Source organism: Arvicola amphibius, chromosome 13, assembly GCF_903992535.2.
Source record: "Arvicola amphibius chromosome 13, mArvAmp1.2, whole genome shotgun sequence".
NCBI lineage: Eukaryota > Metazoa > Chordata > Mammalia > Rodentia > Cricetidae > Arvicola > Arvicola amphibius.
Genome location: NC_052059.1, coordinates 48,311,064 through 48,334,893, shown reverse-complemented (window position 1 = coordinate 48,334,893; position 23,830 = coordinate 48,311,064). Strand labels below are relative to the sequence as shown.

General features: G+C 48.9%; 1 protein-coding gene across 1 annotated transcript; it reads right to left on the bottom strand.

The window, feature by feature from the left end:
• Positions 1-2,832: 2,832 nt before the first annotated feature.
• Scara3 (scavenger receptor class A member 3) lies at positions 2,833-23,152 on the bottom strand. Its single transcript, XM_042054077.1, has 6 exons — positions 23,056-23,152; positions 20,318-20,443; positions 18,999-19,118; positions 15,424-15,522; positions 13,191-14,234; positions 2,833-3,284 (listed from the first exon to the last, which is right to left on the bottom strand). Exons 1-6 carry the CDS (start codon positions 23,150-23,152, stop codon positions 2,833-2,835), a joined length of 1,938 nt encoding a protein of 645 aa, XP_041910011.1.
• Between the last annotated feature and the right edge of the window lie 678 nt (positions 23,153-23,830).

The following is a 23,830-nucleotide window of genomic DNA, read 5'->3' as shown; positions in this document are numbered from 1 at the left end:
GCGTTTTACGTCTTCTCCCAGGATTACCTGGGTTCTGTAGTCCCTAGCTTTCCTATGCACCCATCCACGAGGGGACCCTGTTTGCATGGTATGAGCTCAGTGATGTCTGCCTCAGCCTGTGCCCTTAAATCAAGTGGTTCCTCAAATCACACTGCTAGGGGCTGGTTTCTAATACCCTAGGCCTCAGATGGCTTTTTGTATCTTGGCTCTTATTTTCTCAAATCGGTTGTTTTTTAATCCCTGTGTCTTTTATGTCATTTTTCCTCCAGGTGCATCCTTTGGAATTGAACTCAGACCTAGCTTGGCTGGGATTTAGTTCCAAGACCAGCTGATACCCCCACTTACACTTTTCTTCATCCCAGGGCCTGGCCTAACTCTTCCCTGACCAGGAGTGTGGCAACCAGCAGTTCAAGATTTCTGGAGGTTGACTTGTAATCCAACAGTGTGAGGCGACTCTAGTGGCTGTCCTTTCCTGTTGTCCTTGTGCTACTAGCTGGGGCGTCACCCTTCTGAATGTGCCCCGTCTTACCTCTGAGACTTTCCAGCTTTCACTCTCCAGCTTTTTCCTCCTTTCCCTGCCTTGTTTCATGCAAGGCTATCGACACATCTGCCCTCCTGGGGAAAAGTGACCAGGCTGGTTTAGGTCTTACTCTCCCTTGTGATCCTTAAGCAATGAACTTAGCAGCCCACATATGGCATGTGCTATGGGAAGGTGGGTCTCATGCCACACAGAGGAGCAAGGCTCATATATGGTGGTCTCATCCCGGTTCTTCCACATTTTCACTTCTACTGGGTACCCCTGACTCCTACCTACCTTACAACAAACCAGTGCCCCGGCTTTGCACAGGGTTACATTTGACTTAGCAAATGAACTTACTCTCCCTTTAAAGCACCTGGTGGAGCAGGCCCAGTTTGATTCCCAGGGAACCACCTGATCTTTGTTCTTGTAGGCCCCTTGGAGAAAGTCTGGCCTTGTCTTTTCTGCCTTTTTTGTTCTTTTTCTTTGTTTTAGAGACAAGTGGAAGCAGGAGGCATCCCTCCAGACTCTGGGCCTGTTCTATTTTCTATTTTCCAGTCTCACTGTAGCCAAATACGTACAGGGTCTAGTTGCAAGTTTTAGGGATTTTCTTCACCTAGAATCTAAGAATTATGGCTGAAGGGTAAGGCCCATGTGTGGCCAATCTTAGTCCTGTTCTGTCAGACCTTGTATGACCAGATGATGCTGGTCAGGGAAAGGAGATGGGTACAGAGAGGGGACCCACTGTTTCCAGCTCAGCCTTGCCCTTGGTGGTAATTTCTTAGACTCTTGTTTGGGCTTCTCTGCCAATCACTAGAACACCCAGAGGGTCTCAGTGCTCAGATTCTGCAACAGAACCCTTGACAATGATTCCCCCACTAAGGTCAGTATGACATGGATCCCAGAAGGGATTACTTCCTCAGGCTGGGTACAAATGCTAGAAGACATGTCCCTCCTGGAAACAGCTCTTTACTGGGTCAGTGATACTGTGTCGTGTGATATTATCATATGTAGACAGGACAATTATACAGCAGGGGATAGGTGGGTCGTGCAAGCCAGTTGCACACCGATGTTGAGGATGAGGATGGCACAGAGGCTTTGGGCAGGAAGAAGACAGGTCTCTGAGGCTGTGCAAGGGAGCAGACAGCTCTACCCTTTGCCCAGGGTAAAGTCTGCTGGAGTCTGAAGGAGCGGGGCAGCTTTATGGAAAGTGACTCGAGACAATGCAGGCCTCTCCCAGCATCCCTTTCTGCCAGTGTATGCGAGAAGTTCATGAAAGACGAGAAGTGATGTTAAAGGCTGCTTGTGCATGTTCACGCTCTTCCCATGCCTGGTCCAGCTTGCTGCTCATGTGGGAAAGAGCTCCAGGCATCTTAGGTTTTGGTGGGGTGAGGTCAATGTGCATCTGTGGATAGGACAGCCAAGAGTAGGAGGCAAGAGCCACCCTGTTATCAGAGGTGACCCCTGCGACACTTTCTTCCTCCCTGGCCACCACAGGGAAGCCCTGTGAGAACATGGTGTGGCAGCCTAGGTTGAACAAGGGATGGCTTCACAGAGAGGCTTCATCCCTGCCTTGTCCTTCCACCTCCATCCCTGCCGTCTTCTTGGGAGCTGGACAGCAGACAAGCAGAATGTTTTAGGACCTGCAGGCTCTCTCCCTGCCGATGAAACCCTGCTTGGATTCGTTCCAGGTCACTCCTGAGGTGCAGAGGTAAGGCTGAAGAGAGGAATGTTCTGAATGTGTGAATAAAAACCCTCTGAACTTGTCAGAGGCCCCAGCACGGGGCCTAAGAATGCCAGTCAGCCAGAGTTCGCCTGCCCTGCGTGGAGCAGGGCAACTCCCTGTGACTCTATTCCCATGGCTGTTGGGAGAGGCTCCCTGGAGTCTCATCTATAATGCCCCAAAGGTTTCCCTGGATATTTTCAAGACTAGAAAGAAGCTACTGGCTAGCGTGGGTGTTAAGTCACTGAAGAGACTGAGTTGGTTACCATCAGAGAAGTCTAAGACATTCTTCCCAGGTAGCCACCTCCCCAGGAGGCTGTCACAGGGGTGTGTGCCTTCTTCCCTCTCCTTCTAACCAGCCATGGAAACCTAGTAGGCGCCCTCCCCCACTGGCCAGCAGAGAAATGGGGTAGGGCAGTGAGCTGTTTCCCTATGGTACAGTCATTATCAGGGAGCTTAAGGCTATAAGTCAGTTCTAAGAGATACCCTCATATCAGGACCAAAGAACAATAATTGTCTGTAGACAGTAGGCCCTTCTGGCTGCTTTCTCTGACCCCAACCTGCATTGCAGCATCAGGCCCAAAGACCTTCTTCAGTAGGGGCTCTGGTTCCCTGGAGGGCCTGGAGGCCCAGGTAATCCAGGGGGACCCTGGATGCCTGGTTCACCCTTAGGCCCTGTGGCCCCCCGTTGGCCTGGTGAGCCCGTCTTTCCTGAAATCCCTGGTTTTCCCTGAGGCCCTGAGGGTCCTGGAGACCCTGGGGGCCCGTCTGGCCCTGGGGGCCCCACATCTCCTTTGGGGCCTGGCTGCCCCCTTGGCCCTCCAGTGCCGTAGCTACCCTTTGCGCCTTTGAATCCTTGAAAGCCGCGGGGGCCAGTTGGCCCTCTTTCTCCCACAGGTCCTGGCTCTCCAGGCTGCCCCTGAGGACCCTGTGGTCCTGGGGGCCCCAGGCTGCCAGAATCCCCTTTAGGTCCTCTGCTACCAAGAGGTCCTTTTGTGCCTGCATCTCCTTTGAGTCCTCTTGGTCCTGGAGGGCCGGGGACACCTAGAGTTTGGATAGAAGAAGAGACATGTCACTCATGAGGCTTTCCATAAGCGGAGTGGGCACAGGGACAGCTGAGATTCAGACAGGAGCTTGGCTCAGGGCTGCCACTGCTGGGCTTTTAGGTGATTGCTTTACTGTTGCCGGAGTCGGGGTTGGACCAGCAGGTTCTATGCATCATGTGTCACTGGGCCTGGTGGATTGTTAACTTCCCAGTTCCTGGCATCTAGGCTCTTTGGCAGCTTCACACACAGCCAGCACACACACACACACACACACACACACACACACACACACACACGCACGCACGCACGCACGCACGCACGCACGCGCATAGGTGGGAGGTGGGAGGTAGGAGGCATAGTAATCCAGGATGCTCTCTCATCCTGCCCCAGGGCAGCCTGACCTTCTATGCCTCCTGTGGATTTTGACTGCTATTTTCACTCCCTGCCCTACCTATCCTGTGACCTCTTGGGCCTCTGGGATTAAGGGTGTGGAATCCAGACTCAGAGGAAAAAGTAAGGAAAGTAAGTAAGATGAAGCATCCCACAGAAAGGGCAACCTCTCCACTCTGCCCACTCCCACCTCTCCTAGGAGCCCCCAAGGCTGCTGCTTCAAGTCTTTAATCTACACAGAGAATTCAGTGCAGCCAAAGCCAGCACTGGAGGTGTATCCCCTGGACTCCCATAAACCAGCCTCAGAAAGATAAGAGTCATTTCTTCCATGTTAGCGCTGAGCATAGAGCCTGGCATGTAGTCAGGAAGCTCAGAATTTGTGAGAAGTGGCCGTGTTTAAATCTCCGGGCCTTTATTATGGGCTTGATGGCGGGAAAGAGACATAACTTTCAGCATGGCGGCCATGCCAGGAGTTGAGTGGCTTCCCATCACCCTACCTGTCTGTGTAAGTCTGAGTGCCACCACTTCTCAGATCTCTATCAACCCTGAGGATACGTGGCAGAGAGTAGCTGCCACTCCGCCAGGGCATGCGGAGTGCCTTAAGGCCACCGGTGACAGACTATGGCCTCAAGTGAGGACGGTTGTGGAGAAAAGAGCGCCAGCTCTCGTGGAGGCTAGGCTGGGTGCAGACCTGGTGGGTGAGGGGCCGGGGTGATGGAAACTGTGAGCCCCAGAGCCTGACTCAGCTCTCCGTGAGAGCTCAGCTGGCACCCCTGTCCCTTCGTGTGAGCTAGGTGGGATCTAGCCGGGCTCCTGCACCTGGAATCTGGAGAGTAACTGAAAACCCATTGCTAGGCTGCCGGTTGGTCCCGTTGGTCAAATGCTTGCTGTTTTGAGGTTCTGAGTTCAATTCCCAGAGCTTGTAAAAAAAGGCTGGGTATGGTGGCCTGTGCCTAGCCCTGAGGGCTGGGGGTGGGGGAACAGGTGGATCCCTTGAGTTTGTTGACTAGCCTAATTGTCAAACTCCAGGCTAACGAGAGGCCCTGTCTCAAAAAACAAAAAACAAAAAACAAACAAAAAAAAACCCAAAACAAAACAAAACAAAAAACAAGGAAAATGTCTCCTAAGGAATAAAACCTGAGGTCCACATCTATACACACAAATGAATTCACAAGGACGTGTGCCCCACCCCCTCTCTCTCTCTCTGTGTGTGTGTGTGTGTGTGTGTGTGTATAATTAGAAGGGCTTCTTGAATGAAGACTAGACCTCAGTGGGATCATTGAGGGAAAGGATGCTGTGTGTTGAGAGCTGAGAGCTCTCTAAGTTGCCAGAATCTTACTCCATGGTCCTGGATCACCTTCATCCCGGCTGATGTGACCCGCTGCCCCTTGCTTCCCGCCCTCTCCTGTTCCCTGCATCTCCTTCTCAAAGTGTTTCTATGGGGAGCCAGGTCAGTGAATATCTATTATGACCTAAACTGGAAACCAGAGCCTGGACAGTCAGCCCCACTAGAGCCAATAAAAACCTTCAGTCAGCTCTGCCATGGGGCGCTGTTCCACCTCAGCTCACGCGGCATGCCAGCAGGGTGGTTGGGGGCTGAGGACAGCTGGTGGGTGATGGTAGCAGTCTGGCATTAGACAAACCGGGAGACAGGATCTACCCTTTGATTCCCAGAGAGTCCCTCATTGCACAGTTACCAGTGCAGCACAGACCCAAGCCGATGCCCACCTCCCCCGGCCTGGCAGGTCTGTCTGGGAACTGGCAGAATCACAGTGCCTGTCCTTATTCTGCTCCTGGCATCTGGGCCAGCTGAGATTTGGAGAGGCAGAGGGCCATTCAGCAGTGGAGAGGCCCTGTGAGGCTGTATGGCAGATGGAGCAATGCTGGGCAACCCTTCCCCATTCCAAAACTCAAGAGATCGACGGAGAGCAGTACTAAGTACCATCCGTACGTACGACTGAGTTAATTCAACACATACAGCGTCAGCTGTTCTTAATATAACCTTGCACAACTGAATGTCAAGCGCCCCATGGCTCTACAGTGCCTTGTCCCGACCTCAGCCCTATTACTTCGTGGGCATTTGTGCCCTGCCTCTGTCCCTGCTCCTTCTTGGAAGTTCCTTTGGACTCATCCTCCTCCTGTCATGGGAACGGACTGCCTCAGAGACTTCCCCAAGTCCCCTTGTTCTTCACTCTTTTTGACTTCGGGTGGAAATGTCTGCACCCTGCGTCCAGTCTGAGGATCTCATTATAATGAGTGTGCTCTACCCTGCCCCCAGGCCATCTGATATACCTCACCTTCGCACTGGGGCCCATTTTGTCCAGTGCCACTCTCTCTTGGAAAGGGGCTCTCCTCCTTGACCCAGAGGAGCCCAGCAGCCACTGTGAGGGTATCTAGGGTCTCCCTGTAAGTAGCAAAGGAGAAAGCACAGAGACGAAAGGTTGCCCGCCCCCCTGCACCGCTGCTCATTCCCTGGGCATCTTTCTAGGGCTGATCCAAGTTGTCTTTCCCCAAGGAAGGACTGTGTGCTCATCATGCATGGGGTGGACAATTGGGCAGCAGCCTCAGCCTTAGTCACAGCTCCCATTCCTCTGTACCAAGCATGAATGCAAGGATAATCCAGAAGAGAAAGTCCACCTCTTTCTCTATGCACGCTCTCGTGGCCACCACTGCTGTTCCGTCTCCAGGAACCCGGATGAGTCTGCAGCAGCAAGGGGCAGGGAGAGCAAGCAATGGCCTCTTTTCCAGGCTTCCCCCCACAGCTACCACTTCTGCCCTCAGCACCCCCCAAAAGGGATTTCTGGGCCTCTTTCATCCAGTCTGGAGCCACCTGAAGAGGGAGGGGGGCTCTAGAATCCTTCTCTGAAGGGCTCCGTAAAGAGTAAGGAGAGTCAAGCATGGTGGTGTACAGCTACCATCTGAGCAAAGACAGGAGGAGTGGGAGTTCAGTGCTATCCCGGGCTACATGGAGTCTGGCTAGCTAGATAGTAAGAGCTTGTCTCAAGAAAGAGCACTTGCTTAGTGTGTACAAGGTTCTGGAGCCCATCCTTGGAACTTCCATGAAAACAAAACAAAACATGTGGATGGGAGCTTGGAAAGGTTCCTTTCATAGATGCTCAGATGAATCATAAGAATTGTGAGGCAGGGGAGCCCGTCTATCCCGGGACAAAGGCAACAGCCAGCAGTTAGCACCATGGGAAGGAAGATGACTCAAGGCTGAACCCAAGGCTCCAATGACCTGTCAGTAGTGATGGGACTGGTGTCGGCAGAGCACAGGGCAAAGGAGAGGAGAGCACAGAACTGCTCTGAGCAGCCACAAAGCAAACACCTGCATTGTGGCTGAGGTAAGGAGCCCTAGGGAGGCCCGTCATTATTCAGGAAGCCACAGGCTGTAATTAGGCTCTTGGGCCCATTAGGAACCAGCCACATCTGACTGCATGTCTGAGGTAAGCAGAGTGGGTGGTGGTTCTGTGGTCCATACTCGGGATTAGGGAAGATGAAAGAAATGGGAGTGGCCAGAAGAATCTAGTATCTCAAGAAATCACCCTGCCCATCCATGGTGGAGTGAGCCACAGGTGGGAGGCTTGCATGGTCAGCTCACTAAGACAGAAGGAACTGAAAAACGGAAGAGATGGTTCCTTGAGTGTCTAGCCCAATAGAAGATGCCCCGTATTGAATCCTGACACCCAGGTTGGAATGCCAGCTCTGGCACTGGCATGTTAGGTGGCTGGGTTTACCCCCTCCCTCTGTTCTGAGGACTCCATTGACCTCAGTCACATATTTTCAGTCCTAGCTGTGGTCATCAAAAGAGCATCTGGACAATGCTGATGGAGTCATATGTCTGCTGAGGGTGGGCTGGCATCATGTACCAGCCTACACTGCCAGCCTAGAGTAGGAGAACCGATGCAAAGCATCTTCCCGGGTGTTCTGGAGTGACGCTAAGGACCGAGATCCCGGGAGAAGGCTCTCTCTGGCGCCAGCCTGGCAATCTCTGCTGCTTCTCCTCTGAGATCACTGCGGAGAGTGACCATTCTGTGTTATAGAGAGGCTGAAAACCCAATGGAAGAGTGCAGCTGGGGCACCAAAGAAAGCTCTCAGCAGATTTCCAAGGCTGGGCAGGCAAAAATGGGGCTCACAGCTCCTGGTCCCTCCTCACTGTCACTTGAATACACAGCCCCCGTGCCCAAACAGAACTGTTTTTCCCTTCTTTAAAAGAAAATTATTTTCCAGGTGGTGTTGGCACACACCTTTATTCCCACTACTTGGGAGGCAGAGGCAGGCAGATCTCTGTGAATTTAAAGCCAGCCTGGTCTACAAAGTGAGTTCTAGTATAGCCAGAGTTGTTACACAGAGAAACCCTGTCTTGAAAAACCAATATGTATGCATGTGTGTGTGTGTGTGTATCATCTATCTATCTATCTATCTATCTATCTATCTATCTATCTATCTATCTATCTTTTTGTTTATTGTGCATGTGTAGTGTTTGCATGCATGTGTTTGGAGGTCAAAGGACCTAGCTATTGAACTCAAGTTACCATATTCGGCAGCAGGCACCTTAACCTGACAAGGCTATCCTGACAGCTCTGCTATTCCCTTTTAAGCATGCCAACTCCTGAATCCTCGTGGGCTGCAGCAGGATATAGCAGGCGGTACTTCCGGAGCAAGTGTTCAATTCCTTACCCACTCGGCATCTACCCTCCATTCATACTCTCAGTTATTCATTTATTGAGCAAGCACTTCCAGAGCACCTTTAGGGCCCATGGACTGTTCGACAGTGCGCATAGGAAAAGGAGCTTACGTCATCACTGCACTTTGCAGGGATGCCTTACATTAAGACACCCTTTTAGGTTCCTGTTACTGGTGTCACTGAGCCTCACAACGACCCCATGTGGTACTGGCAGGACAGGTATTAACAATGTTTGTTAGTGAGTTTTAACTGTCAACTCGACACAACCTAGAACTGTCTGTGAAGACAGTTTCAATAAGGAATCATCAAGATCAGTCAGGTCTTGGGGCACATCTGGGGGCATTGTTTTGTTGTTAATTTATGAACGGAGGCACAAAGACTTGTGGGCAGCCCCATTACCTAGGCAAGGGCTCCTTGCCTAGGTATAAGAACAATATAAGAGAGGAGAAACCTAGCTGAGAGCGGAAAGCAATTGAGAGCGTAGGCCTGCATGGATTCACTTCTCTCTGCTCTTGACCGCCAATGGGAGGTGACTAGCTGCTTGAGTTCCTGCCTTGACTGCCCCTCAGAGACGGGTTGTAATCTGGAATTGAAAGCTGAATCGACCTCTTCTCCCCTAAGTTGCTTTCGGTGAAAGCAATAGAAATTAAAGTAAGGCCACAGTGGGTGGGGAGACAGAACCGAAGGTGATGATGGGCTTTTACCATCACTCAGCTAAAGAGCAGTGATTTTTTTTTTTTGCCTCTAACTCCAAAAGGATAGGCCTGTAGTCCTAGCAGAGACACTGTCTAGCACAGGCATTGTCTAACACAGACATAAAAATTATCCTAGAGACGAGGAGAGATAGGGTTCTAGGAGAGAGGCATAACCAGTATGGGGGCACCACGGAGTTTCTGCTTCGTAAATGGAGGCTTGGAATCAGAACTGGAAGGGGCTGGTCCTACCCCTTCATTTACAGATGACAGAGCACAGTTGGAGAGATGAAGCAAATTTGCCTAAAGTCCCAGAGCAAATTATAACCCAGCCACCTTTCCTTCAGGAGGTGCTCTGCAGCTCCTTCACTGCCTGTGGCACCGCCAGAGTCCTACCTGTGTTCCATCAGCTCTATACTGGCCAAACTGTGGTTTACTGCCAGCTCCAGTGTCACTGCCTCAGGGTAAGGCCTGTCTGAGGGTGAGGGATTAATTTCCTCTAGGGTGGGGTGCGCAATTTACCTGGAAAGAGTCTTCCAGATAGGAGAAGTTGTGCATGCGGTGGCTTAAAGATCAGGAGGCATGTTGGCCAACAGACACACTTAAGATTGCACCGTGGGGGCCACACACATGCACCCTCTCAGTGAAATGATGAGGGAAGCTTTCAGTTCCCATGGAAACAGCGCTGTGCTTTATTCTAAACATGAAACGGAACAATAATTAAACATGTTCTCTCCTACCCCCACCAGGCAATGTATATGCAATCTATATATCAAAGAGAAAATGAGCTCGGGGCAGGAGAAGCATGAAGATGTCAAACTGAGGGTCCCATGTACTAAGACAGATGTCCCACTGTGCTTCAGATGTGGTTTTGTAATGACAACTCTGCTATGATCAAGGAAGCAGCAAATGAACTCCTCTGGGTACTACTGGCTCTGTCTCCTCCATTCTCCATCCCTTGCCCTAAAGCAGGACCTAAGTAGAAATGTCTGTGGTATTTGCTCTCAGCATCTCTTTTCCTGAGTGGACAGAGGACACATCTTTGAAGAACTGAAGTAGGGCACCAGGAGTGTATGTGTGTGTGTGTGTGTGTGTGTGTGTGTGTGTATGCACGTGCGTGTGTGTGTTTATGGCTTGTGCGTTCATGCATGTGTGGGCATATGTGATGTGGAATTCCCCTCTGTGTGCTCAAATATGTTTTATTAGCATTGGCTAATAAAGAAGGGGCCAATTCCAGGTCTTTCTCAATTGATCTCCGGCATATATTTTAGAAATAGGGTCTCTTGCTGGACCTGGAGCTCATTGTTTTGGGTAGACTGGCCATTTACTGAGACAGGAGTCATCTTGTTTCCATCTCCCCAGTGCTGGGATGATAGGTGTACGCTGTCACTGTGCAATGCTCCTGGCTTTTATGTAAATACTAGAAATTGAATTCAGGTCCTTGTATCTGTGCAGCAAGCCCTTTACCGACTAAGCCATTTCTCCAGTTTCTAGGATTTTCAAACTCTCGTGACCTGCACACATTGCTTGACCATACTCTTTTGTTTTAGGCTACTGCTTTGTAAGGTAGAGTCACACCAGTACCTACCTTTTCCACCCCCCAAATACTCCTTTTCTGTAGAGTGTATGTCCAAGAGCTCCAATGGATGTGTGAAATCACAAATAGTAGTAGACCGCATATATACCACCTGTCTCCCTGTATACACACACCTATGAGAAAGTTAGGCACATCTCTCTCAAACTATGCAGTTTTCTTCTTAGTATTTTTAGATCATAGTTGGTCATGAGTAGTTTAAAGACAAAATTGCAGCCGGGCGGTGGTGGCGCACGCCTTTAATCCCAGCACTCGGGAGGCAGAGGCAGGCGGATCTCTGTGAGTTCGAGGCCAGCCTGGTCTACAAGAGCTAGTTCCAGGACAGGCTCTAAAAAAGCTGCAGAGAAACCCTGCCTCAAAAAACCAAAAAAAAAAAAAAAAAGAAAAGAAAAAAGTAAAGACAAAATTGCAATGTGTGTGTGGGGGGTGGGGGTGGGGGACTATGGTCCAAGACTTATTCTGAAGCTCCACAAATCAGAATGTATAAATGGGTCACCACCGGGAAACTTGGAATTTCCTCTGTTCTTAGAATGAATTCAGCATCATGCAAACTGGCAGAATATGTACCGTAAGAACCATCCCCTATTGCCTTCACTGGAGCACAGCACCCTAGAAAACACTCTTGGTGAAATAGGGTGGGAAGGTTTTGGTTCCCATAGAAGTCCTCGGTGTCTAACTTCATTGCAAAAATGAAGTCTAGCAACAAACAAATAAAACCACTATCTATGATCTCGTGGCAGGACAGACACACTATGACATCAGTCGAAATTGACACAGGTTCAGGGCCAGATGGCCAAAAAGGAACAAAGCATCAATGATGTGGGCTCCAAGACCAAAGGCGTCCCTGGTAAACAAATTACAAAGGGCCTGCCTTGGATACTGTAGAGGACGCAAAGGCTGAAGGGGAGAGGATAGAGTGGACTCCAGGCTTCCTTCCCATGCTGTAAGGGCCTGGAAGACACGCTTTTCATCGGGATTTGGGAGCCATTGGGAGATCATGAGAAGGCACAGTTCACGATTTTGCTCAGTGACTCGCCAGCAAGATGTTTGCATACTGTTGCTGCTTTGTGTTCTCCAGGGTTAGAAGATCCGAAAGGACAAATGCCTTCAGCAAAGACACAGTGGTGACTCAGTTGAACAAGAAGTTAGACCAGGGCTGGAGAGATGGCTCAGCGGTTAAGAGCACTGGCTGCTCTTCTGGAGGTCCCGAGTTCAATTCCCCAGCAACCACATGGTGGCTCACAACCATCTGTACTGGGATCTAGCGCCCTCCTCTGGCGTGCGGGCATACATGGAGGCAGAATGTTGTATACATAATAAATAAATCTTTTAAAAAAAAGAAGTTAGGCCACTTAAGGGCTCCTGTGACTCTGGGCCAAGCGGGAGGGAAGGAAGGAGGGAAATGCTGTGCTTGCTCACAAGACTGAGGTCAGTGTGACTGACAGACGGAACAAAGCAGATTATCCTTCCCAGTGTGGCTAAGGCCAGAGTAAAGCATAAAGCTCACCCTCCTCTAAGTAAGAAATTTCTTCCTGCCTGGTGATCTTGAGCTTGCCAATAATCACGCACCAGTCTTCATAATCACGCAAACCAATTCCTTATGATCTCTCTCTTTCTGTCCGTCTGTCTATCTATCACTTAGCTATCATCTATCTACCTACATTCTACTACTGCTTTTTCTGGAGAATTCTGAGGAATAAGGGAATTTAGGGGCATATAGGAGAAGAAGAATGCAGAGTGATGGGTCTCTGAGGGGCGCATAGCTGGACGGGCAGACAAAAGCATCAGCGAGGGGGCGGAAAGGGGAGAGAGGGAGCATAGACGGTTTCAAAAAGACAAAGTCCGCATACTTGCCTAAGTGGACTAAAAGAAATCCATGAATTAACCAAATTTTCTTTGAAAGGTGAAGTTAGAAACTCTATCACCTTCACCAAGAGGTTTACAAGAACCAACCTCCCTCCCTCCCCCTCTCTCTCTTCACTATATATCTCTGAGACTTAGTGTGTAGTCAGTCCAAGCTGGCCTTGAACCCGTGATGATTCTCCCACCTCGGCCTCCCGAGTGTTGGGGTTATAGGTGTGCAGCAGTACCAAGCCTGGCTCTCAAAGACAGAATTTTTAAGCATTAAAAGATGATTTGTTTTTACTTGTGTACGCGTGTGTGCCACCATGTGTATACCTGTGCCCGTGGAATCCAGAAGAAGGCTTCAGATCCCCTGAACTTAGAGTGACAAGTATCTGTCACTTTCCTTATGCGGGCCCTGGGAACTGCACATCGTCCAGGTCCTCTCTAAGAGCAGCTTGTGTGCTTAACCACTGAGCCCCTCAAAGACATTTCTTAAAGTTGTCTGCTGCCTTGGGAATGGGTCACAGCATGGCTTTGGTGATCTGTTTCCCTATCCAGCACCCTCTCTGTCTACCATCTTCTATCTAGCATCTTTTATCTATGTACACACTATCGGAGATTTCCATATAGCCATGTGCTCCTGTATATAGGAAAAACCATGAGTCCCTGGGAAACCCGGACCGCCCCTCCTCTTACCTCGCAGGATGGTGACATTCCGAAGGATTTCTCCATGCTGTGTGTCCACGGCCTTCATCTCCTCCATGATCATGGAGAGGTTTCGGACATTGAAGTCCAGCCGCGCACTGAGCAGACCAAAGCGCTCCCTGAGCAGGTCTGTGGTGCCCAGCATGAGGGAGACGGACTTATTTAGGTAGTAGAGTTCCTCAGCATGGGTATGGAAGCCCAGTGTGCAGGACAGCCGCACGTCATCCAGGTACTTGAGCATGCTGTGCACGTGGTTGTCGGTGGCATTGATATTGGTGAAGATGGTGCCAATTTCGATCTCGTGAGAAGCCATGCGTCCTTCAAGAGACTCGAATCTCTCCACTGTGCGGTTCTGGGCATATCGGGTGTGGTATTGGAGATCATGCATGTTCTCCTCATGATCATCCAAAAAGGAGGAGATGTTGTCCAGCTGTAGCTGAAGGCCCATGACCTGCAACACCAGGTCATGCATGCTCTCAGAATTCTGGCTGATGCGCTGCGAGGACGCCCCCAAGGTAGCCTGAATGGTCTTAATCATTTCTCCAGTCTTGGCGGAAGTGCTGCGCAGACCCCCAAAGAGCCTGGTGTAGTTCTGCCAGTCTGTGACCATCTTCTGTAGGGTCAGGGTCTCCTCGTCTGTCTTCCGCTGGATCCCATGGATCCACTCAGCTGTCTGGCCCACTGTGAAGTTGATCTGGTGGACAGCAGCCCTGACATCATAGCACTCCTGGGTGAGGTCTTTCAGGGTGGTGTCCATGCCTGCTGTGGTGGCCTGCCAGCCCCTCACCTGTGCCAGGAAGAGTCCCAGGGACTGATTTACCTGGTGGATGGAGAAGGAACAACTGCCCATCTCCTGGGAGATTTGACTGCTTGTGGTGGAGAGCAGCTCATGGGCCTTGGAGGTCTGGTCCAGCTGGACCTCCTGGGCCAGCAGCATCTTCTGAAGCCCCTCCAGCTCCTCTTGGAGCTTCCTGATCTCCTGCCCCAGCTGCTCAGCCTCACGGCAAAAGGAGCAATTGTTCAGGGCTTTTGGGTCTTCAGGAGAAAAGGGGACATTTTCAGTTAAATGGGACAAAGGTGCTTTGTGAGTCTCTGTGTGTGTGTGTGTGCGCGCGCGCATGCGTATGTGTACATGTTCATGTTTATATACATGCAGGCACACACGCATATGTGTGGAAGTTGGAGGACCACCTTGGGTGTTGTTCCTCATGTCCCTTCTATTTTGATTTTTAAGACAGATCTTTTGGCTGGCCTCGAGCTTGTCAATCAGGCAAGACTGACTGGCAAGCAAATGCCAAGGATCCACCTCTTTCTGTCACCGTAGCACTAGGATCACAAGTGTGTGCTACCGTATCCACCTTTTCCACATGGATTCTTGGGATTAAGCTCAGGTCATAATGCTTGTGTGGGTGAATTGTCTCCCTACCCCTAAAAGTACTTCTTGAAACACAGGTACAGCGAACTGGCAAGTGGTTTCCAGACCCTGCTTCCTTTCCTGCTATGAAAATCCCTCTCAGAAACCCCTAGGGAATTTCATCTTAACTCTGCAGTCTGAAGGGTGGGATTTTTGATAGCTTTTTGCCCATAGTATCACTGCATTCTCAAGATCAGACTGTTCTGAGGTGACCAAGAACCTCCAAAATGCACTCCACTCAAAAATTCCTGCACTTATTTTAATATGTACTGTCTTGGTTGATATCTCATACTGTATTTGTAGGTAAGTGGCCCTGGTGAGTTGTTTTCCTTGGGACTCCTGAGGAATAAGACAGAAAAGTAGCTTACCAAATAGAACTCTATTACTAGGTGTCGGGGCAGCACTTCCTATTTGCAACATAGGTGACCTTTGAACCCACATCTGTTATGGCTCCTTCTGACTGGAGAACAGGATAGAGAGCATTATGAACTGGGCTCTGGCTTAAGGCAGTAGACTTGGAAGGGGCTCATATATCAGGAGGCTTTGCGAGGTCTTACAAATCATTTGAGATGCACGACGGTGTTTTAAGAATGGACCGTGCTTGCTTTTCTTGTCTGCCTGTGGTCCATGGCTAGATCAATAGCCCATATAGAAACTCTTTCCCCAGTCCTTGTTGCATCCCAGCAGCCCAGCCCTCCTTGGATGGATGGTGCTCATTCAGAAAGGGAAGCAGGGATCAGTGGTTGGTCTGAGAGATTAGGCTGCACCTATCCATCTTTCGATAGCCTAGGGTGGACACTAGAATCTTACCCAGTCCTTGAAGATTTTCTTGCATCGACACAAGCTTCTTATTATAGATGGACTGGGCCAAGGAGATGTCTTCTGCGAGAGAGTCCACCTTCCTGAAAACTGGGGACACAGAAGAGACGCCAGGCTGGGTCGTGGTCCAGAAAGAGCCATCATTGGTGAGATCATTTTTATCAGTCTGCCACTGAAACCTTTTATGCTTCTCCCAGGAGAAAGGCTTCCACATGACCAAACCAAAGTGCTTCTTACTGCCCGAGTTCAGCACACATCCCGGTACAAGAGCATTAATTCACCTACTAGCCCAGGTTTTAGAAACAAGACCTCCTCATAAGACAGGATAGAAAAACTTCACAAACATATACTGATAAAATTATTCTTAGTTCCATCATCACTCAGAGAGCAGTCACTGCCATCAGTAGCTTCAAGTGTCTATTTCTTCTAGTGATGTGTCCCTGGGTACACCCTCGACAGTCACACAGATACACGCTTTAGAAAATAAAATGCAGGGGGGCTGGAGAGATGGCTCAGTGGTTAAGAGCACTGACTGCTCTTCCAGAGGTCCTGAGTTCAATTCCCAGCAACCACATGGTGGCTCACAACCATCTGTAATGAGATCTGGTGCCCTCTTCTGGCCTACAGGCAGAGTACTGTATTAATTAATTAATTAATTAAAAAAAGAAAAGAAAATGCAAAACTATGTGACTCTGACCATCCCGTCTACTTTCTCTTATCTGATTCTTACAGATATGGCACCACGGGCATTTTTCTTTTTCCTGCCATCTTTCCATTCGGAGTTTGTGTTTTTCTTTTCAAAAAGCTTTAAAATGTTTTTTTTTTCTTTTTAAAAATTTTGAGTGTGGGTGTTCACTGTCAATGGCACCGTGACTATGGGTTACACACAGATATTTCCATACAAGAACACAGTGCATATCCAGCCCTGACCTTCCATCCCAGCCTTCTCCTTCCTCCCCCTGCACTTGGTCCTGTTTGTTCCCCTGGACACTTTTACCTCTCCTTTCATGTCATATGTACACATGAGACTTTGTATCTCTCCATACAATCTAGGAACTACAAGTTACAGGGAAAATATAGTATTTGTCTTCATACATGTCCCAGCAAATGCCATCTTCTTCTTCATGGTTGAAAAGATTCCTCTGTAGCTGGGTGGTGATGGCATACACCTTTAATCCCAGCACTGGAGATTAAATGAAAGGCAGAGGTCTCTCAAGTTCCAGCCCAGCCTGGTCTCCAGAGTGTGTTCAGGACAGCCAGGACTAAGCAGAGAAATCTACCTTGAAAAACCAAGCCAAACAAACAAACAACCCCCAGAACAACAAAAGAGAAGAAATTCCATTGTGTATATAAATCATCTTTTCTTTATCCATTCTCTGTGTTTTGACACATAGGTTGGTCTTTTGGGAACATTTTTCTATTGAGGTTCAAAAGTCACTTTGAAGTCATGACCTTTGGGGTCCTCACCATGCTCTATTTAGGAGCACATCAGGGCTATAAATATCCTCTCTCACTGAGGACACTCCTCTCCTCAGCTTATAAGCAAAATCTGCTGTGTAGATATGACCAATGATCCATCTTAGAAATAACCCTTATCTATGATAGCTGTGAGGACATTATTCTTCCCTTGGGATAAATGTGTGTACTATAACCCTTTGATTTGTACAGATCCTTGGTACAAGGTTTCCTCTAGAGCAGCCTATGCTACCTTACAGTTCAGCTCAACCCGGTCCCTACAGAAGCTGCTGTGCCGAGGGGGATTACAGCATGGCTCAGCAGAAGCAGGGTACCCAGGCTAGTCCTGGATGGCCCCGGTGGCGGTGGGAGGGACTGGTTGGACTGATGGCCATGTCAGGCTGAATCGAATTAATATCACCCAAAGTGGCTTAGCTTCTAGACTCAGATCGACATAAAGTCTGTTGGGTGACTTTGGGCAGATCAATGAACCTTTCCAGAATGAACAGAGTCATCTACGAAATAACAACTTGGAGGCAGTGACTTCTAAAGTTCTTAGCGCCTCTAAACCTTTGTGCTTACAAGTGATTTAGAATTTCTGGGCTTGCTCTAGTGTATACCTTGTATACCTCAGATCTGTCAAGAGAGTGAATTAATTAGTAACAATGACAAGTTTGAGAGCTCCTAGGGACAATCTCACACACTGTTGGGTTGGGGTAGTGCTTTACAGTCGACAATAGTTATTTCATTTGAGCCTTCTCTCAATTAAGAGCCCATATATAGATATATAGGGAAAAAATAGAGACTTGGTAATTGTTATTTTGACTCTAACACTTCCTAATGTCTACTGGGCCGTCATCCAGGGGTTCATTCCCTGTATTCTCCCGATTCCCCACACATTTCTCATTTTGTAAATGTATATTAATTTGTTGAGGCATTGTTCTTATTTTTTCTGCCTTCTCATCTTGTTATGGTTTCAGTGTGAATGTGCACTACAGGCTCATGGTTTTGAACCCTCCGTCCCCGGCTGGGGGTGCTGTCTTAGAAGGCACCTTTCAGAGGTGGAGCCTCACTGGAGGTAGTGGGTCACTCGGAGTGGGCCTCGGGATTTTTATAGCTGGGCCCTACCTTCCTTCTGTTCTCTGCCTTCTGCCTGATAAGGTCATCTCCTCCTGCTGCGGTGCCTTAGCCACCATGAGGAACTGCTCTCAAATGATAAGCCAGAATGAACCCTCCCTCCCTGAAGCTGCTTTGTGTCAGAAATGCAAGTAATAAAGCCAGGGTTGGTTCTTGACTACCCTCACCCAGGAACAAGACCAAGTGCCTTCCTAGGAGGATGTTCACTTTCAAGGTCAGTACCTTGGGTAAAGGTCACTCAGGCCTCCATTGCTTATCTCTATTCCCAGTCTTGTCACTAGTATCAAGCCAGTTAGAACAGATTTCAGTGTGATGTGGTCAAACTGATTCTAGACAATTGATCTTAAACTCTTAGAATCTCAAAAGCAGAATCTCCCTGAACCTGGCCTGCCATAGCACCGCGGTCACACTGACTGCACTGTGTATGAGAAGCACCAACACTCAGGTCTCCTGGCCTCACCTGCAGGACTCTGATTTTGCAGGTCTTAGTGAGAGCCAGGAATTAATATTTTAATGAATACTGAGGGTAATCTTGATGCAGGTGGTGCCCAATCTTACCTTAAACAGCACACAGAGAGACCATAAATGGTCATAGAAGTTGCTTGATCCACTGGTCACAACCCAGGGATGTACAACAGATTTACCCAGGGAGCCAAAGTTATGGATTCACTCTATCACCCTGGGAACAGGAGGAGACAGCAATATTCTGAAAATTCCGACATGATTCCAACACAGACCCGTCCAACTCGTCTGGTTATTTTCTTCTACTCAAAGTCCTACATCGAACCCTTACCGAGAGATTAGAAGCAAGTTTAATCCCTGTTCGTGTATTAGCTACAATGAGGTCCAAGTCAGGAAGATGCTTGTCTGGGTTACAAGCAACAGAGGTGGGGCGCTTGTCTCCACAGGGGTAGTTTTTGTTGTAGAACCCTGATCAGCCACTCCCCTGCAGGGTCAAGGAACTCTGAACTCACCCAGAGAGGCCAGCACAGCCACAGCCACCAGAAGCAGAGCCAGGAAGAGGTACAGAATCCTCACCGACGTGTGCAAAGACAGGTTCTTCTGACACCGGCTGCAGCGGGGTCCTGGCGAGCCTGCAGAGGATAAGCAGAGGGCAGTGGCTTGGAGTAAAATGCTCAGTTCTGTGTCCCTTTTCTGGCCTGTCTTGTCACTTTTCAAGCCAGGCTCCTAATGGGAGTCTTCCATTTTTATCTCTTATTTGCTCCTACTGAATTTCTAAAACTTTCTGGAATAGAGGAGACAAAAGCTACCCCATCCCCTCCTTACCAGTCTTTCTTTCTTGGTTGTATCTTCATTCAGCCTATGAAGTGGGAAGGACGCCTTTCTCCCTACACTGGTCCTACCAATGATCCACAACCCCAGCAGCCTGCGCTCCTCCCCCCGCCCCTGCCCACTCCTCTGCCCAATGCAATGCTCTATTGTGTGTTCAACACAACCCAATTTACCCATGACTTTCCAAGTTACAGCACTGAAATTCTCCATGAAAAATCCTCAGTAGGGGCAAACCATGATACTTTACAGAGAGTTTCAGTGTTAAGATTTAAAGTCCCACTCCTGGGGATTCCCTCAGCCCTAGGCATGCCAGAAGCTGGTCACCAGTTTTCAAAGGAGCTGTGGTTTTCTTGGAAACCAAACATGGAGTTAAAGTTCACCAGTCGGGTTGCTGCACAGGAGGCAGGTGTTCTTGGGAACTCTGGGAGGTGACCAGTACCCACAGAGAATGTGGGATGGCCCCAAGGTGAGTTCAGTTTAGCTGCAAATGATGACCACTGTCTGTGATGAACACCCTAGCATCTGGTCCACATGGCACACTGGAAGAAATGAAGGATTCTGAGGGCAGGCCTGGGGCATCCCTGGGAAAGTACAATGTGCAGTCAAGGAAAAGACACAAGGTGTACTCTATACCAAAAGCCACCGAGTGCGGCACAATCTATACAAAGTGCCACTGACGGTCCTAGTCCAACCAGCGTGAGCAGCAAAACAGAAGACAGACCTTGGGTACAGAGTGTCTGGCTAGGGGAAATGGTAGGGGTTCCTGGAAGGACTCGGGTTGAGCCCTGGAGCATATGACACTTAAGCCGAATGCTGATTTCTTCCACACCGCACAGTCCCGGGCTGCACAGATCTACCCTTCACTCCCTGATGGACAGTAGGAAAATGATGAGCACAGGAATTCTGAAGCCACGCATCCGGACACACCGCTCACCAGTCTAGAGACGACGGCAGGGAACTCTCAGCTCCCAGAGCAGACAGGGGGTCCATGAGTACTTACCTTCTTGGGTGCATGGGAAGGATGCCATGTCCTCGTCCTCCCCAGCCAGGTCCTCTTCAGTAACACACAGTACATCCCTGTCACTGCCAGCCGATCTCACTGCAACGGAACCGGTTGGGTCAGACTCTGCCTTAACCCCAAGCCACTCCCTTCCCTCTCTAGCTCACATCCCGTGACTACCCAGTCCCTAGGTCCAGTTTGCCTGAGCCCCAGGTGACCTGATGGAAGCTGAGAAACGGGGCAAAGGTAAGACGTAGACGGTCAAGTTTCTGAGGTATCCCCCCATTTTGGTAGAGATGTGCTCTTCCCCACAGTTATAGAAGACACACAGGCCCTCCTAGTCTGCACCTTGCTCAGACACCTGCGGTTGGAACAAAGATATTATATAATATGTGTGTGTTAGATATATAATACAAAGATATATAATATATAAACCTATTGAATGTGTCAATAGGTTCAGCACATGGAATAGAAGCAGAAATTCCCTACTGCAGGCACAGTCTGTAACTGGCCCTGCATGGACTCTAAGACTGTGTCCAGCCGAGCTAGAAAGAAGGAGGCAGGAATCAAGAGGTGGGCAGTGCATTCTGCTTCCTGTATGTACTTCACTGGAGACCCACCAAGGCGCCAAGTGGAGCATGGAGGAGAAAGGGGCCAGGGCCAGGCGATTCCCAAATAAGACCTAAATGGTGTGTCTCACTATTAAGAAAACTGTTCTCTTTCCCTTCCCCTCCCATCTTCTCCCAGGAAAACAGGGATGAGGAAGAGGCTTTAATAAAGAGGCGGAGCAAGTCGTGGGGCCAACTTGGGCTTTGCCCTGGGAAATGGGGATAAAAGCCAAGGAGGAAACCTAAATTACTTAGAAGAGGCATCTTTGGCCCTCCCTTTTAAATAAATAACTTTGTTTATTTAAATCTTTAAATGTAGATTATTTTATTCATTTAGTCTGCAGGTTGTGTATGTGTGTGCACAGACATGCCATAACTAGCATTTCTATGGGCTTGTTTCAATGAAGAGTTAGAGTTGACTAAGATGAGATTTTTAATAAGGGTTAGAGCTGGCTATCAAAAGAGAGACGCTCGGGAAGAACTAGAGCATACTCAAGTGTGACTGTGGGCTTCCCCAGAGAAAGTTCTGCTTACATGTCTTAGCAATAGCCATATATGCCATGAAAAATATTTTATTTGTAATTGTGTATATAGGTGTGTGCCTGTGTAGGTGGGGTATGTGCATGTAAGTGCCATGCCCATAGAGGCCAGAAGGAGGCAGAGGAATTCCCCTGGAGCTGGAGTTGTAGCCAGCAGTGAGCCACCTGACAAGAGTGTTGGGAATTAACTCCAATCTTCCGGAACAGCAGCAAGTGCACTTCACTGCTGAGCCATCTCTGCAGCCCCAAAGCCATATGTACCATTTCCATGGCATCTGAAGCTACAGCTCAAATGATTGAGAAAAAAAGATTCTCCCTTTTTAATACATAAAAGGGCTTTATACAATGCTTTCAAGTGAATTTACGGGGTTGGACTATAAAGATATTTTAATGATAAGGTAATTAACAAGTTTCCACCAATGAAGGATATAAAAATTGTATTTCTAACTGCATGGCATGTACTAATCTGCTGGCACCCCCCCCAATGAGTCTCATGATAAAAAAAAAAAAAAACCAATGTATTTACAAGTTTAATTCCAATCGTCTCCATAGTTTATCTTGTACACTGAAAAATTGTGGATGAAAGGCTTGTGGTGGAGGGACATTGTAGGAAATTGTACCTCAGGGGTAGAGCCATTGCTTACAATATATGAGATCCTGGTTCAACCCCTAATGTGTGTGTACGTGTACACACACACACACACAGAGTGCGTGTGAAGGTACAGCTTCTGGGGTCTAAGCTTTGCTGTGGGAGCAGTGATCCAGCTGCCCCTTGTAGGGCTCAAGGTCAGATGTTCCCATCAACCCTGTATTGTTTCCCCTCGGGCTGGAGCTCCTAGTTTAAATGCCACCCCACCACTTTCCTTTCCCCCATCCTCCTCCTCTTGTTTCTCTTCCAAGAATTCATCTTCTTTGGGGCTTGTTTTGCTTAATCCTTGGAGACTTCTGTTTCGTTTCAACTTCAGCTATGCATCTGCTAATACATTTGCCAATCACCTCTTACCTAAACGCGAAAGCTCCAAAGTATGCCGGAAGCAACCACGCCTAGTTTGTTTTCCTCATGTTTCATTTTTGAAATGTGGTGAAGTGTTGGGTCTGGCCTCAAGGCAATCATCAGGACAATCCTATAAATTTTACAGCCCAAAGTATCAGTTTTATGGTCAAAGAGACTGAGAGCCAAAGACATTAGGAATGTTACTAACAGCACACACAATACAAGTGGAGAAGCCAAGATCTGGATTCCGAAATCTTCCCTCTCTGGCTGACATACTAAAGTTCTTCAGAGTTCTGAGTATTGCTCCTGCATCTACAAAATCAAAGGATAGAAAGGAAAAGGGACGGGCACTTCACTGGGCAGGCAGACCTTGAGGGTTGTGCCAATGACTAATAACTCTCTTGGGTTTTGTAAACCTTTGGCCCCCTGTGACCTCACATCCCAAATGCTGCACTGTGACCTCAGTAATCAACTGGGAAACTGAGATGCAGAGTAGATTTGTCGCTTAAGGTTCATTGGCAATTTATCAGAATCTGTAATCACCGGGCGATGGGCCTCCGGGGCATGTCTAGAGTGTGATTCTCTTGATTAGAATACCTGAGGACCTGTCTATAGCAGGGGCACCATTCCCTAGCTGGGATCCTGGAATATACTGTGGCAAAGGAGAGTGGGGATCTGAGCAGCGATCACTCATTACTCCCTGCTTCCTGACTGTGGATGGGAGTGGCTGGCTGATTCAGGCTCACCCTGACTTCCTCACCATCCTGGGCTGCATCTCTGACTGTGAGCCCAAAGAAACCCCCCCCCCTCTTAAGTTGCTTTCATCAGACTAGTTTGTCACAGCATCAGGAAAAGAAACCAAGACAGTGGGTAAGAGCACTTGAGAAGCAGAGGCAACCTTGAGTGGGCACACCCAGAAAGGAATCGAGCAGGGTCCCATCACTGCCATAAGCCCCCTCTGCTGAGCCCCCAGGTCTGTCACAGTTCAGCTGATACTGGAGTAAGTCCCTTGCTACATGTACTCCAGGGTTGTGGATCCCCTCTCTGTGGAACTCAGAGGCCAGCTCTCATGCCCAGGGCTTGAGTTCTAAGGGCCAGCAGGCTGGTTCAGAGGAGCGTGCATCAACTTTGGCTTGAAACCCCACAACTATTTTTCACGATGCTTCCTGCTAGTGGTTCCACAGCTCTGTCTGAAGACATCCGAGGCTCTCCAGATCCAGGACTCAAGAGTCCCACCTCCAGAGGAATTCTGAGTTGAGGGAGGCTGAAGACAGAAAAAACGCCCCTACCCCACTGCCCTATTTGATCCCTACAAGTAGACTGAGAGGGATATGGTATAAGAAATTAGAGAAATTAGTCTCTGGATTTGATA